The sequence below is a fragment of the Callithrix jacchus genome, chromosome 12, assembly GCF_049354715.1.
Source record: "Callithrix jacchus isolate 240 chromosome 12, calJac240_pri, whole genome shotgun sequence".
Taxonomy (NCBI): Eukaryota; Metazoa; Chordata; class Mammalia; order Primates; family Cebidae; genus Callithrix; species Callithrix jacchus.
The window spans coordinates 126,034,576-126,049,659 of NC_133513.1; the positions used below are offsets into that span (position 1 = coordinate 126,034,576).

The following is a 15,084-nucleotide window of genomic DNA, read 5'->3' on the forward strand; positions in this document are numbered from 1 at the left end:
CTGACGGACTTTCAAGTAAGTTTAAATTGCTCAGAGATGTAAATGAAAGGGTAGGATTCATTAAAACGATGTCATTGAACAAAAACAGAAATAAGAAAAGGGAATATGAAGAAGAGCCTGTGGAAACATTAAACATTCTGCATTAAAAATTACAGAGCAGATTGTAGTCTAGACGTGGTCAAAGAGAGAATCAGGGAATTAGACGATGTCATGAAGGAGTTTGCCTGGACATAGCAAGACAGACAAAGATTTTCATTTGCTTCTTTGTTTGTATGTTTTTTATTTTTATGGGAAAGATCAGTTAAAAGACATAAAGATTAAGAGGCTCAGATACACCCAATATAAATTCCAGAAAGAAGCAATGGGGAGCAGGGTTGGAAGTGATAAGGGGACATTTTAAAAAATTTAATTCCTGAGCACAATTTGGGTACCGAACAGGATATATAAAAATAAACCCACACCTAGATGGCAGGGAAGCTTCAGAATATTGATGACAAAGAGAACAGCTTTAAAACAGCCAGAGAGAAGAACACACACGTTCAGAGGTTCCCATTCCCGTCTGCCAGGGTGCTTCTCAGCAGCAGTAGCGGGTCCAGAGCGCAGGGGAAGAATGTGGAGTGTGTGGGAAGGGCTGGCTGGCTTCAGCGCCCCAGCATGCAGAGCTTGGCATTTTGCTTCTTGAGCATGGGTGGGAGCACTTAGGGAGGGGAGCAGGGAGCACTTGGGGTGGGGGCAGGCAAAGAAGGGCCTCGTGCCTGGGAATCCACAGCCCTGGAGCTGGACCCAGGAGGATCCCCTCAGTGGGTGGTGGGCATCAGTGGGTGGTGGATATCAGGGGCTGTGGGGCCGCTGTGCTGGAGGGGGACAGGGAAAAGGAGATGGGGCTGTGGGGGCCACTGTGCTGGAGGGGACGATGGGGAGAAGGGGACGGGGCCGTGGGGGCCGCTGTGCTGGAGGGGACGGGGAGAAGGGGACGGGGCTGTGGGGGCTGCTGTGCTGGAGGGGACGATGGGGAGAAGGGGGCAGGGCTTCGGGGCTGCTGTTCCGCCAGATGCTGCCCAGAGGCCGAGTGAGATGCAGGGTGAGCATCCGTAGGAGTTTGCCTGTGGTGGCCATGGTGACCGTACAGAGAGCGTTTGCGCAGTGCTGGAATTAGGACCATTCTGCTGTGGAGGACTGGGCGGGAGTAGAACAGGGGCCTAGCGTGTGGGCATCTGTTGTCCAGCGTGTGTGCACTGGGGAGCTTGTCAAGGGGGATGGTGGGCAGTGCGGAGGTGGGGTCTAAGGGAGAGCCTCGGAGCTCTGCACTCTGTATTAGGTGGAGGGCTTGCCAGCCGCTGAGCCTCCTGGGGCTGGACCCTTCCTTCACCAGTTTCATCCACAGTTAACTCTGGACTCCCCTCGGCTTTCGTCTCCTCAGCAGACCTCAGGGCATGGTGGAGAGCACAAGCCCGTCCACCATCCAGGCCAGTGACGGCCCCTCGGGGCTGCTTCTGGGAGCAGAGTGGGCGGTGCCCTGCCATTCCCCCCCCCCACTGCCCAGAGAGCTCTGCCTTGTGGAAGGGGCTTCCGGCAGCTCCTGTCAGTACCTTCCGTGGTTTTTAAGGGTTTCCCAAGATGCCGAGACTGGGAAGCTACCTGTTCTGCATGGCAGTTTAACTTAAAGTTAATGAAGATAAAATGGAACCTAAAATTCAGTTCTTCAGTCACACACTGAAGAACATGCGCAGTGGCTGTGGTGGCTGGTCACTGCTGTACTGGGTGGCCCAGCAGAGGCCCTCCCATGGTGGGAGGTGGGAGGGCAGGAGGGCCTCCATGCCATTCTCAAGGGGACCCCTGCTGCCTCCTAAAGAACCCACCTCTTTGAACTCTCTTGCTGGTGACTGTTCACCTTGAATTTGGGGGGGCACTTTTAGACCAGAGCTCAGGCCCCACCATCTGTGGCTCCGCTGGGTGGGTGAGGCATCAGTGAGAGGCATCGGAGGGTGGCACACATCAGTGAGAGGTATCGGAGGGTAATGGGCGTCAGTGGGGGGAGGCATCGGAGGGTAGTGGGTATCAGTGAGCAGTGGGCATCAGTTGGGGAGTGGCATCAGAGAGTGGTGGGCATCCATGGGTGGTGGGGGTCAATGGGGGGAGGCATTGGGCATCTGTGGGTGGTGGGCATCAATGGGGGGAGGCATGAGGGGATGGTAGGCATCAGTGGGAGGAGGCATCAGTGGGTGGTGGGCATCAGTGAGAGGCATTGGAGGGTGGTGGGCATCAGTGGGGGGAGGCATCAGTGGGCTGTGGGTATCAGTGGGGGAGGCATCAGTGGGTGGTGGGCATCAGTGGGGGAGAGGCATTGGAGGGTGATGGGTGTCAGTGGGGGGAGGCATCAGTGGGGGAGAGGCATTGGAGGGTGATGGACATCAGTGAGGGGAGGTATTAGTGGGCAGTGGGCATCAGTGGGGGAGGCATCAGTGGGGGTGGGCATCAGTGGGGAGAGGCATCGGAGGGTGGTGGGCATTGTGGGTGGTGGGCGTCAGTGGGGGGAGGCACTGGGCATCAGTGGGTGATGGGCATCAGTGAGAGGCATTGGAGGGTGGTGGGCATCAGTAGGGGAGGCATCGGAAGGTGGTGGGCATCAGTAAGGGAAGGCATCAGTAAGCGGTGGGCATCAGTTGGGGAGAGGCATCGGAGGGTGGTGGGCATCAGTGGGGAGAGGCATCGGAGGGTGGTGGGCGTCAGTGGGGGGAGGCATTGAGCATCCCTGGGTGGTGGGAGTCAGTGGGGGGAGGCATCAGTGGGGGGGAGGCATTGGAGGGTGGTGGGCATCAGTGGGTGAGAGGCATTGGTAGGTGGGGGACATCATGGAGAGGCCACACACACCACTGGGGTGGGCAGCTCACCTGCTGTCCAGGACGCCTGGCTGGGAGTGGCTGCTCAAGTGTTTTCTGGGGTCCAGCCGAGGGTGGGCCTGTGTGTCCCGAGCTCCCTGGCCATGGGGAGTCACTGCTCAGCGAGTGTTAGCAGTGACAGTGACTTCCCTGCAGCTGCTCTCACATAGGGGCACGGGGCTCACAGGCAGCTGGCTGGTGCATTTCTTGTTTTTTTGCATCTTCCCCTCCCTCCGTCCTGCATCGACAGTGCCTGCAGGCGCCTCTGTGCCAAGCCCCACTTGAGGAGACGTGCACAACTCCGTTCTTTTTAGCAGGATGCCATCAGTGCCGAAACAGTACTGCTGTTTTCTCGGTTGGAAAGCATCTTCTGTGTCCTGTAAATATGTGGGACCTACGTGTTGCTCTTGCCCATTTACTCCAGCTCATTTCTGTGACGTGTTTATTTTTCAGTGCAAATGGTCAAGAAAAGGCTTCATCCGGACAAGGTGGTGCATTGCAGACTGGTACGTGCTGTCTCTGTGCCGCGTCAATTTCCATGTTTCTTACCCTTTATATGTTGCACACACCTTACTGGATGCTCTACTGATTTTGCACGAGGACCCCCCCTCCGCTGCCCGGCCCCCACCTGCCACTCTGACCTTTTCTATTCACCGTGATGTGTTTGGAGCATTGCTACCATTCCATGTAAGTCAAACATCTGGGTGCCCAGTGCCAGTGGAGACACAGTGACGGGCCTGGTCCCTCCCCGCTGCCAGAGAGTTCTGCTGGCCAGAGCCCGCGGCGCACACAGGGAAGTCAGCAGGGAGGCCTCCTGGCACTGGCCCCGTGGCTGCCGAGTGAGACGGCTGAGAGCCACCTGGCAGCCTGCTTCACTGGCAGGCTGAGCACAGACACCGCGGAACCTGCGTCTCCAGGTTCCCTCCGGCCTGGCCTTTCTGTGGTGAACATGTTCTCAAGGGTGCTGTCTCAGCTTTTCTGCCTGATAAACAGTCAGAAACCTGTCACCCGTTTTCCTAAGGTGGCTTCCAGGTGGCCCCCTGACCTGTCCCTACAGTGATCACACCTCTTTTGAATACTGCTTTTATTTTCCTCTCATGAGTTTCCAAAACTTTGCTCCTTGATTATCTGCTGCGTAGAACAGGTTGCCCCACACGCAGCAGCTTTAAAAAGCACGCACGACGTCATGGCTGCGGCTCAGCATCCAGGGGTGGCTTCTCTGGGGTTCTGGCCCAGGTCACCTTGGGGCTTTCAGAGGACTCGAGCTGTGGGTGGGGGTTTCTGCTCCTCCCCTCAGGCCTCTCCCTGGGGCTGCTCAGGGCAGGATGTCCCCAGGAGGACCAGGAGAGCTGAGTTCAGAGAATGAAAGGGAGGGAGAAGGGGAGGAGGGCAGAGGGGGAGGGACAAAGAGAAGGAGGAGGGGAATGGGGAGGGGGAAGAGAGAAGGAGGGAGGAGGGGAACGGGGAGGGGGAAGAGAGAAGGAAGGAGGAAGGGAACGGGGAGGGGGAAGAGAGAAGGAGGGAGAAGGGAGGAATGAGAAAGAGGAAGAGGAGGGAAGGGGAGGAGAGAAGGAACCGAAAAGGAGCTGTGGTCCCTGCTCACCCCAGGCACTGCAGGCTCTTGGCCACAAGGAATGGCCTTGGCGTGGTGTGGGGGCACACGGGGCACACTCACCTGGCAGGCATCACTGGGGTCATTGTGGCAGCTGAACCACAGGTGGAAGGAGGGCAAGCAAGGCTGCCTGTACACGCTCATTCCTCGCACCTCCTGCTAGGGAGACAGGGCTGGGTCTTGGAGCCTGTGGCAGGAGTGCAGGCAGTGAGGCTTTGTGGGACAGCATCCAAACCGTGCCGAGCCCTGCACTGACCTCCCCTGGTGAGGGGTCACGTCCCTACTCGCCACAGGTGCCAAGGCTCCCCTGCACTGTGACAGAGGCTCAGGCCTTGATCAGGCCTTGGAGTCTGTGTGCCTGGAGGCCAACAGCCAGGCCCACGGAGCTTCCCAAGGATCTTCCCTTTGGGAGCACAATGAAGCACTCTGCTTCCTGTCTCTGTGCCCCCACCTGCCTTACACGGTCCCCGATGGGTGCAGCCGGCAGCTCTGGGCGGCGTCAGCGGAGGCTCAGGGGTGGCCCCTCCTCTTAGCTTAGCCGTCGGTGAGAGTTTCCGTAGCTGCCTGTAACTTCTCTAAAGAAAAGTAGCTCACGTTTTAGTTGGTCAGAGTAGGTGCACACGTAAAGACACATTCAGAAGTCACTGGAGTTTCCTGTCCTCTGGCCTCGTCAGCAGACAAATAGGTGGACAGGCGCCAGGCCTCGGGTGCTCCCCATGGAGGCACAGGTCCCATGCCCGGGGCTCCTTGGGAGAACAAGGTGTGACCCGGAGTCCCGGCCCTTGGTGACGTGTCCTTTTCTCTTTTGGTCATAGTGCCTTTGACTTGGTGAATATCCATCTTTTCCATGATGCTTCCAATCTGGTTGCCTGGGAAACAAGCCCTTCCGTGTACTCAGGCATCCGGCACAAGGCACTGGGCTACGTGCTGGACAGGTAGGTGTGGGCGGGGAGGTAGGTTTGGGCAGGTAGGTGTGGGCAGGGAGGTAGGTGTGGGCGGGGAGGTAGGCGTGCTGGGCAAGTGTAGGTGTGGGTGGGGAGGTAGGTGTGGGACAGGTAGGTGTGGGCAGGGAGGTAGGTGCTGGACAGGTAGGTGTGGGTGGGGAGGTAGGTGTGGGCAGGTAGGTGTGGGCAGGGAGGTAGGTGTGGGCAGGTGTAGGTGTGGGTGGAGAGGTAGGTACTGGACAGGTAGGTGTGGGCGGGGAGGTAGGTGCTGGACAGGTGGGTGTGGGCAGGGAGGTAGGTGTGGGCAGGTAGGTGTGGGCGGGGAGGTAGGTGCTGGACAGGTGGGTGTGGGCAGGGAGGTAGGTGTGGGCAGGTAGGTGTGGGCGGGGAGGTAGGTGCTGGACAGGTGGGTGTGGGCAGGGAGGTAGGTGTGGGCAGGTAGGTGTGGGTGGGGAGGTAGGTGCTGGACAGCTGGGTGTGGGCAGGGAGGTAGGTGTGGGCAGGTAGGTGTGGGCGGGGAGGTAGGTGCTGGACAGGTGGGTGTGGGCAGGGAGGTAGGTGTGGGCAGGTAGGTGTGGGCGGGGAGGTAGGTGCTGGACAGGTGGGTGTGGGCAGGGAGGTAGGTGTGGGCAGGTAGGTGTGGGCGGGGAGGTAGGTGCTGGACAGGTAGGTGTGGGCGGGGAGGTAGGTGTGGGTAGGTGTAGGTGTGGGTAGAGAGGTAGGTGCTGGGCAGGTGTAGGTGTGCGTGGAGAGGTAGGTGCTGGACAGGTAGGTGTGGGCGGGGAGGTAGGTGTGGGCAGGTGGGTGTGGGCGGGGAGGTAGGTGTGGGCAGGTGGGTGTGGGCGGGGAGGTAGGTGTGGGCAGGTGGGTGTGGGCGGGGAGGTAGGTGTGGGCAGGTGGGTGTGGGCGGGGAGGTAGGTGTGGGCAGGTGGGTGTGGGCGGGGAGGTAGGTGTGGGCAGGTGGGTGTGGGCGGGGAGGTAGGTGTGGGCAGGTGGGTGTGGGCGGGGAGGTAGGTGTGGGCAGGTGGGTGTGGGCGGGGAGGTAGGTGTGGGCAGGTGGGTGTGGGCGGGGAGGTAGGTGTGGGCAGGTGGGTGTGGGCGGGGAGGTAGGTGTGGGCAGGTGGGTGTGGGCGGGGAAGTAGGTGTGGGCAGGTGGGTGTGGGCGGGGAGGTAGGCATGGGAGTAGCTGGGTAGGTTGGCCTCGGTGGGGAGGCAGGCGTGGGCAGGCAGGATAGTGCTGGGCGGGTAGGAGTGGGTGGGCAGGTAGGTGTGCTGGGCAGGTGTGGGTGTAGGTGGAAAGGCAGGGGTGCTGGGCAGGTGTAGGTAGAGGTGGAGAGGTAGGGGTGCTGGACAGGTGTAGGTATAGGTGGAGAGGCAGGGGTGCTGGGCAGGTGTAGGTGTTGGAGAGGCAGGGGTGCTGGGCAGGTGTAGGTGTTGGAGAGGTAGGGGTGCTGGGCAGGTGTAGGTGTTGGAGAGGTAGGTGTGCTGGGCAGGTGTAGGTGTAGGTGTTGGAGAGGTAGGTGTGCTGGGCAGGTGTAGGTGTGGGTGGAGAGGTAGGTGTGCTGGGCAGATGTAGGTGTAGGTGTTGGAGAGGTAGGTGTGCTGGGCAGGTGTAGGTGTTGGAGAGGTAGGTGTGCTGGGCAGGTGTAGGTGTGGGTGGAGAGGTAGGTGTGCTGGGCAGGTGTAGGTGTTGGAGAGGTAGGTGTGCTGGGCAGGTGTAGGTGTGGGTGGAGAGGTAGGTGTGCTGGGCAGATGTAGGTGTAGGTGTTGGAGAGGTAGGTGTGCTGGGCAGGTGTAGGTGTAGGTGTTGGAGAGGTAGGTGTGCTGGGCAGGTGTAGGTGTAGGTGTGGGTGGAGAGGTAGGTGTGCTGGGCAGGTGTAGGTGTGGGTGGAGAGGTAGGTGTGCTGGGCAGGTGTAGGTGTGGGTGGAGAGGTAGGTGTGCTGGGCAGGTGTAGGTGTAGGTGTGGGTGGAGAGGTAGGTGTGCTGGGCAGGTGTAGGTGTGGGTGGAGAGGTAGGTGTGCTGGGCAGGTGTAGGTGTGGGTGGAGAGGTAGGTGTGCTGGGCAGGTGTAGGTGTGGGTGGAGAGGTAGGTGTGCTGGGCAGGTGTAGGTGTGGGTGGAGAGGTAGGTGTGCTGGGCAGGTGTAGGTGTGGGTGGAGAGGTAGGTGTGCTGGGCAGGTGTAGGTGTGGGTGGAGAGGTAGGTGTGCTGGGCAGGTGTAGGTGTGGGTGGAGAGGTAGGTGTGCTGGGCAGGTGTAGGTGTGGGTGGAGAGGTAGGTGTGCTGGGCAGGTGTAGGTGTGGGTGGAGAGGTAGGTGTGCTGGGCAGGTGTAGGTGTCGGTGGAGAGTTAGGGGTGGGTGGGCAGGTATGTGGGTGGACAGGTCGGTGTATCTGGCCACTGGGAAAGGCTGTGCCTGCTCTGCTCTGGGAGCCACATTCTACTCTGCGCTTGCCAATTTGCCGATGGCCCTTATTGGAGTTGGCCCCTGGAGGTGGCAGAGCCCTCAGCCCCATCCACAGTCTGGAGCCATACCCTCACCATGGACTCAGATGGGGATGGCTTTACTTTCTCTGACTTTTTGTGGGAAAATAAGAAAATAGTGCCAGGTGTGCTGTGGTGGGAGGTGAACAGGACACTGAGGTCAGTAGGAGCCTGGGGTCCGCCTCCACCTGCGCCTGGGCCCCTCCCACCCAGTGCTGCAGGCAGGTCCGCCGGTGGTGCCGTGGAGATGGCGGCTGTCAGTGGGAAGCAGGGGTGCCCCCATTGGTTGGTTGTGTCTGATCTTGGGACCAGTGTCCCTCTCCATCTACAGCTGGGACTTTCGCTGCAGCTTAGGCCAGGCAGCCAGGGCTTGCCCTCTGTTCCTTCCAGTCAGCACTCACACAGAAACCTCCCCCAGCGTCTCCATGGTGACAGGAAGGTGCTTCATCAGCCTGGGCTTGCAATAGCTACAACTAGAGGGCTGAGACTGGCGGTTCTGTCCCAGGACGGTCCCTGGTTTCTACCTGAACCCCATTCTGCTCCCGAGAAGGCCCCAACCTGAGCCCCTGCCCAGCCCCCATGCATGCTGAATGCTGAACTTCACTCCCAAGTATGTGCAAGGTCCTGGTGCAGCCCTGCACCTCGCCTGCCTTCCAGCTGCTGGCCTCTCCCTGGCCTCCTCAGACCCTGATCTTTCTATTCCTGGCACTGGTTCCCTCCCACCCACACCTGCCTCACCCTGGGCATGTGCCAAGCAGAAGGACTGAGTCATTCCCATGCTACCGCTGTCCCTGGGGCAGTCAGAACTGCCTGGAGCTGTGCAGAGGCAGGGGTTGGGGGGCACTGAGGTCTGGACCCAGAGTGGGAGGAGGCTGGGCAGGACCTGGCACCCTCTGAGCCTCTGGGAGGGTTCCTGGGGAAGACAGTGGGAGGAGCAGTCCATGTGGAGGGGAATGTGGGTGGGGCCCCTGCCCCTGAGTTGTGGGTGGTGTGTGACCAGCACCATCAGATTCTCAGGAGCAGGAGAGACAACCCCTGAGGACTGTGTGGAGTACCTACATTTCTACCCAAACAAGACTCGTGTCCTGAGGGTCCCTGAGGCAGGTGGGGTCATGAAGGAGAACAGCAGCCAGGGGGTCCCCACTTCCTAACAGTGCCTCATAAGGATAGTGAGTGTGCAGTGTGCCTGTGTGTGCCTGTGCATGCGTGTATGTGCACACCTTGTGTGTGTGTAATTATGCATGTGCACACACAAGTATATGCATGTGAGTGTATGAACATTTGCATATGGGGGTCATATGAGGGTGGGTGTGCATGCACCTGCACATGTGTGTGTTCACATGTGGGTGTGTGCATTTATGTATGTGGGGTGCATGTGTATACATGTGTGGGTGTGTTTGTACATATGGGTGGATGTGGGTACATGTGTGGTGTGGGTTTGTGGGTGCATGTGTCTGTATTTGGGCATGTGCATGTGTGCATATGGGGGGCTCCTGTAGGCTCATATGTGTATGCTTGTGTGGGGGTCTGCATGTGTGGATGTGGATTATGTGTGGGTGTACATGTGCCTGTGTATATGTGCATGTGTGTGTGGGTGTGTGCATACACAGGTGTGGGTGTGGGTATGCGTGTGGGTGCATGTGTGCTGTGTGTGCACACACGCATGTGTGACTGTGTGGGTATGTGTAAGGGTGTGTATGCCTGTGGGGGAGGCATGTGCACGCAGGTGTGGATGTGTGCAGGTGCGTGTGGGTGTGTGCATGCAGGTGTGGGTGTGTATGGAGTGCATGTGTCGCGGGTGTGTGTATGTGTATGTGTGCAGATGTGGGTGTGCACACGTGTGTGTGCAGGTGTGGATGTATGCACATCATGTGTATATGTGTACAGGTGTGTGTGCAGGTGTGGATGTATGCACATCATGTGTATATGTGTACACGTTTGTGTGCATGTGTGGGTGTATGCACATCATGTGTATATGTGTACAGGTGTGTGTGCAGGTGTGGATGTGTGCACATCATGTGTATATGTGTACAGGTGTGCATGCAGGTGTGGGTGTGTATATGTGTACACGTGTGTGTGCATGTGTGGGTGTATGCACATCATGTGTATATGTGTACAGGTGTGTGTGCATGTGCACCTAAGTGTGTGTCTGTCATGGCTCAGCACTGTACATCCTGAGGAAGGGGTGGAAGGCGGGATTCTTCAGGGGGTGCCGCTCCCGGCAGGGCCTCTGCTCCTGAGCGCTGGCTCCGTCTGCTGCTGTGGTGAGCGTGGCCTGCATGGCTCTGTGCCTGCTGCCGTCACCATCCTCCCGATTGCCCATGGGGCTCTGCAGGGAGGCTGGAGTGGGCTCCCATCCCTGTGCTGTTGTTAGTAGGTACATGGCCTTGGTTCTCTGCATCCAGCCCCTGCTGAGGGCCCCTAGGCGTGGTCCCTTATACCCCTCTGACCACTCCTGACCTCTGTCTCCAGAGTGATGGCGCCCTGGTTCCCTGCCACCAGCCTGGTCCTGGAAGAGGTACCACAAATGTGGGGCCTGGGTGCTGCTGTGCTCACGGCCACACAGTGAGGCGGGCCCTCAGCCCTATGCACAGTCATGCCCCCTGCAGTGGGCTTCTCTGGTCTCCTGGGCACCTCCGGAGCTGGCACTGACACCGAAGCAGGAACAGGTCTGAGCTGGGGACTGCACTCTTGACTGCCGGCTGTGGGGAAGCAGCACAGGTGGGGGATGGGGCCTGGGGCTTTGTCAGAGACACAGTGACTGATGACCGCCTGTGCCCTGGGCGCCCTCCCTGGACAACGTGCTAGTCGCCCGGGAAGGAGGGCCTCACCCGCAGGAGCGGCGCGGTTCCTCCTGCCTGATCAGCCCTGGGCTTCCAGGCACCAAGCTTCTCAGGGACCTCCCACAGAGCCCAGGAGCTGGGAGGGTCCTGCTGTGTCTGCTGTTGGGCCTCGGTGACAGTGGTTAGGCTGTCGGTGTGGCATGGCATTACAATGTGTCATTGCCCCGAGCTGCTGTGGCCGCGCCGCCTCAAGAAATTAGCCTTTGGGCTTTCAGGCCACTTTTCTGCATCTCTGCATTCCCATGAATGGCTGCTGTGGCGAGCTCAGCCAGCCAGATCCGGACCTCCGCCGCGCGGGGCGGGCCGGCCAGCACAAAGGGCGGCTCTGTCGGAGGCAGGAACAATGGGCTGCCCTTTCACTGTGGCTGCTAACCTCTTGGCAGCCACCAGCAGACCGCATTCTGCTGTGCGGATCGGGCAGGACAATGCCTCGCAGCCTCTGAATGGACGCTGCCACCAACAGGGCCCCATTCAGGGCGTTGGGAACCGGGCACACCATTGTCTGCCCCGCAGGGAGACAGCAAGGACGCTCCTGCAGCCTCTTCCTGGTTTAATCTCCCTGAGCCCCGGTTAAAACCTGGAGGCACCAGTACGAGCTTCGCACCTTTCCTCTAATGCCGAAAGCATTGCAGAGTAGGTGGGTGCCTTTGAAACTACTGAGAGGCTGACTGAGTGCAAGTCTCAGAAGCGGCTCAGGGTGGGTGGTGCGGGCGCCTGCCACCAGGGCTGTCACACTCGGGCTCAGCCAGACTCCTTATCACGATGGGAACCTTTACCTTTTTGGGTAATTTTTGAAATTGTTGCTGTCAACCTCTTGTTATGAGAAGTTTGAAAAGAAGACAGGTCCCTAATGAGTGAAGAGTGCCAGGCTCTGGGCAGGTGTTGGCAGCATCTGCGCTGGGCTGGGGTCCTGGACCCTGGGCAAGGCCAGACTGTGCATAGCCTCTGTGGCTCGGGAGGCGCCGAGCGCTCAGCGCATGTTGGGCACAGCCCCGGTCTCTCTCCCGGACATGCAGGTCAGCCCTTGGGGGGACCTGAGGGCCAAGCCAGAGGTGCACGCCAGCCTTCCTAGGCACCGTGCACTGAGGCGTCCTGACAGCTTCCTGAGCTTTCAGCCGGGAAGGAGATTTTCCCGTAAGTGACGGGAATCTTTGTCTCCCCTCTGAAATGTGGCCGGCCTAGTTCAACAGAAACATTTTACATTACAACTGTGAAATCTTGGCATAAAGCACCCCTTTGTCCCCCCATTATTTTCTCACAAATACAGTCCATTGTCACGGTGCTGAAGTTAATTTGATCAACATTGGGACATTTAACTTTTATGTCCAGTCAAAGGAGTTGTTCCATGCTCATTTTGGGCATTCAAAGGAAATGATTGCCAGAAAAATAATGTTCCTCCGAACAATTCCAAGCAATTAGTTTCCCAGGGAGAGGCCATGTGGTGCCCGCGCCCCAGCCCCGCTTTGTGGCTCTATGGAGGGCCATCAGTTAGCTGTCAGCCACTCAAAGAGCCCCCAGCCTAAATGTTTCTCTTTAGACGTTCCCAGAACTTGCCTTGCTGTGCAGCCAGCAAAGAAAAGCCGCTGCGTCTCCAGGCAAAGGCAGAGTGGGCGCTAAGGATCTGGGTCACCCTGAGCCTCCTGGCCACAGGGCTGGTTCTCGCGCTCCTCGAGCTCCTCATGCTCCCGCTGGCTTTGGAGAGCAGCTCTCATGTTCTTGCTGGTCGTGTGCTCATCGAGATCAGACTCCCTCAGACCCAGAGGCCTGAGGGCGGCCGAGGTCATGTGTCTGTGGAGCCCACTGGGCACCCCGAGACGTTCCCTGCACGCCCGAGACTGCCAGCAGCACCGGCCTCTGCCCTCTACTGCTTCCACTGCTGCAAAGCCGGTGGCCTCTGTCCTGCATTAGCCTCTCCAGGGCGTAGTCAGCCCAGCTGCTGCCCGGCAGGAGGGGTTCCTTTTGCCTGTGCCTCAGCTGATACATGGGCTGCAATCTTTATTTTGTTGAACACGGAATCAAGTGCCCAGAAAGGAGACACAGGGGCAGCACGGGCACCCAGCCGCACACCCGGCACGTTCTCCAAGTGTGTCCTTTCCTTAGGAAACAAACCACGTGGACCCGCAGGTGCCCTGCCCTTCGTCCTGAACCCACCCTGGCTCCCCATCACCACCCCTGAATTCAGGCGCCCTGCCCTCTGTCCTGAACCCACCCTGGTCCCCAACACCACTCTCGAATTCAGGTGCCCTGCCCTCCATCCTGAACCCACCCTGGCTCCCAGCAACACTCCTGAATTCAGGTGCCCTGCCCTCTGTCCTGAATCCCACCCTGGTCCTCATCACCACTCTGAATTCAGGTGCCTTGCCCTCCATCCTGAACCCCACCCTGGCCCCCAGCACCAGGCCGAATTTAGCACCTGTCGCTTCCATCCAGCTTTTTGGCCTCTTGTTACACAGGCACAGGTGTTTCTGTACTTCTACTATGTGCCAGCATGGAGGCAGGCGCCGGCACTGCCGTGACACTCGTGTGTGGTCTATGTCTTTACACGTGTCACACCCATAAGCACCATGTCCAGCACTGCATGGACGGAGTCTGCCAGAAGTCTCCGTGAGCTCCAGCCACTGTGCTCCATCCTGGGACCCGAGGCTGGCTGCCTGGAGAGGCTTTGGGTGGTTCCCAGCTCTTCACTGGCAGACAGGACAGTGTCTTTGCTGGGCTATGGGGGCTGTGCCTCTTCACCCCCACTGGTCCTTGCCCACCTGGAACCCCAGCGCCAGCACTGGCATCTGAGCTCTTGGTGTTGTGTTTTCTGCCCGGTAGAGAGGAGTGGGGGGCCCTGGAGGTTGAGGCACTTCCGTGCTGCACCAGTGTTTGTGGTTTATGGCGGTGTCCGAGCAGAGTTTGAGAGGGTGGGTCTCAGAGTGAGAAAAAAAGGGAAACGGTGATGCTCTGATGCTCCGTGAGAGCATGAGAGCAGCCCTTCTGCTGCCACTGCACCTGGGGCTCCTCGCACAGTCCGCCCAGGAACACCTGATGTGGGGACGGACTCAGAGGAAGCATGGGCTCTGAAAGGGGCTGAGCACAGACTCATCAGAGGGAGCATGAGCTTTGAAAGGTGCTGAGCATTGGGAAGGCACATGCCGCTGGGGCCAGGGTGACCCCGCCCCGAGAGGCTGAGGCCTGGGGCCTGTCTAAGCCCCAGCTGCTGCGACAAATCTCCATGGCAGGGGCTTCATAGCAAACCTTATTTCTCAGTGTGAGGTTCTGGTGATGTCTCTTTCCTGGCTCGCAGAACACAGCCTCCTCAGTGCGTCCTCACGTGGTAGAGGGAGAGCGGGGGTGAGCTTTTGGTGTTTTGTTCTCTGATGAGAACACCCTTCCTCTTAGATCAGGGCCCTGCCTCCCTCCCCCACCGCCAAGACCTCAGGTGGCCCCTAAAGGGTTGGAGTTCTGAGGCTGGGACTCACTGGGTGGGGAAATCAGGGAGCTCTTAGGTGCAGCACTGGGGATCAGTGGTTGGTCAAGGAGGTTCCCCAAGCACAGTGGACGCTGTAACTCTATGCAGTGTGCAGCTGAGCCACCCCAGACGTTTTGGGGGCTCTGCTAACCCCAAGGCTGGCCCTGCTGCTTCAGCACACCTGCCATCCACCTGGGTTCTGCCTGGAAGCAGCTGAGCCACCCGTCTTGCCGGGTTCTGTGGTGCTGGGATCTCCCTGGGTGCACCTTAGATGGCTGTCTTGTCAGCTTCTGGGATGCTGGATTCTGTGGTGCTGGGTTCTGTGGTCCTGGGTTCTGTGGTGCTGGGTTCTGTGGTCCTGGGTTCTGTGGCTCTGGATTCTGTGGTGCTGGGTTCTGTGGTGCTGGGTTATATGGTCCTGGGTTCTGTGGCACTGGGTTCTGTGGTCCTGGGTTCTGTGGTGCTGGGTTATATAGTGCTGGGTTGTGTGGTGCTGGGTTCTGTGGTCCTGGGTTCTGTGGCTCTGGATTCTGTGGTGCTGGGTTCTGTGGTGCTAGGTTATATGGTGCTGGGTTCTGTGGTCCTGGGTTCTGTGGCACTGGGTTCTGTGGTGCTTGTTGGGAGATCCACCCTGAGGGCTTCAGGCTTCCTGGGACAGAGTTCCCAGTAGGTGGAGTGAAAGCGAAGCCATGAGAAATAGGCCAGCAGTTTCTCGAAGTGAAAATAAACTGCCTGGTGTGTTTGTTTTGGGGGATGAGTTTGTTTAAAGTGGCTTAAATACCTTTGCGATCAACCATGCGATGAGATGTTATGATTATTAAGGAAACTTTTAAGTGATTAAATCATCTCAGTAGTAGTCATTCTACGTTGTT

The 15,084-nt window shown here is 58.7% G+C and overlaps 1 protein-coding gene across 6 annotated transcripts in view; it reads left to right on the forward strand.

Moving 5' to 3' along the window:
• The window catches only part of INPP5A (inositol polyphosphate-5-phosphatase A), a 262,671-nt gene that overhangs the window by 187,089 nt on the left and 60,498 nt on the right, over positions 1 to 15,084 (forward strand). For all 6 annotated transcript variants that reach the window (XM_078346807.1, XM_008978944.5, XM_035269558.3 and 3 more), the window contains 2 exons: positions 3,333 to 3,385; positions 5,307 to 5,426. In XM_078346807.1, coding sequence (XP_078202933.1) covers positions 3,333 to 3,385; positions 5,307 to 5,426 — 173 coding nt within the window. The remainder of the gene's footprint in view (positions 1 to 3,332; positions 3,386 to 5,306; positions 5,427 to 15,084) is intronic.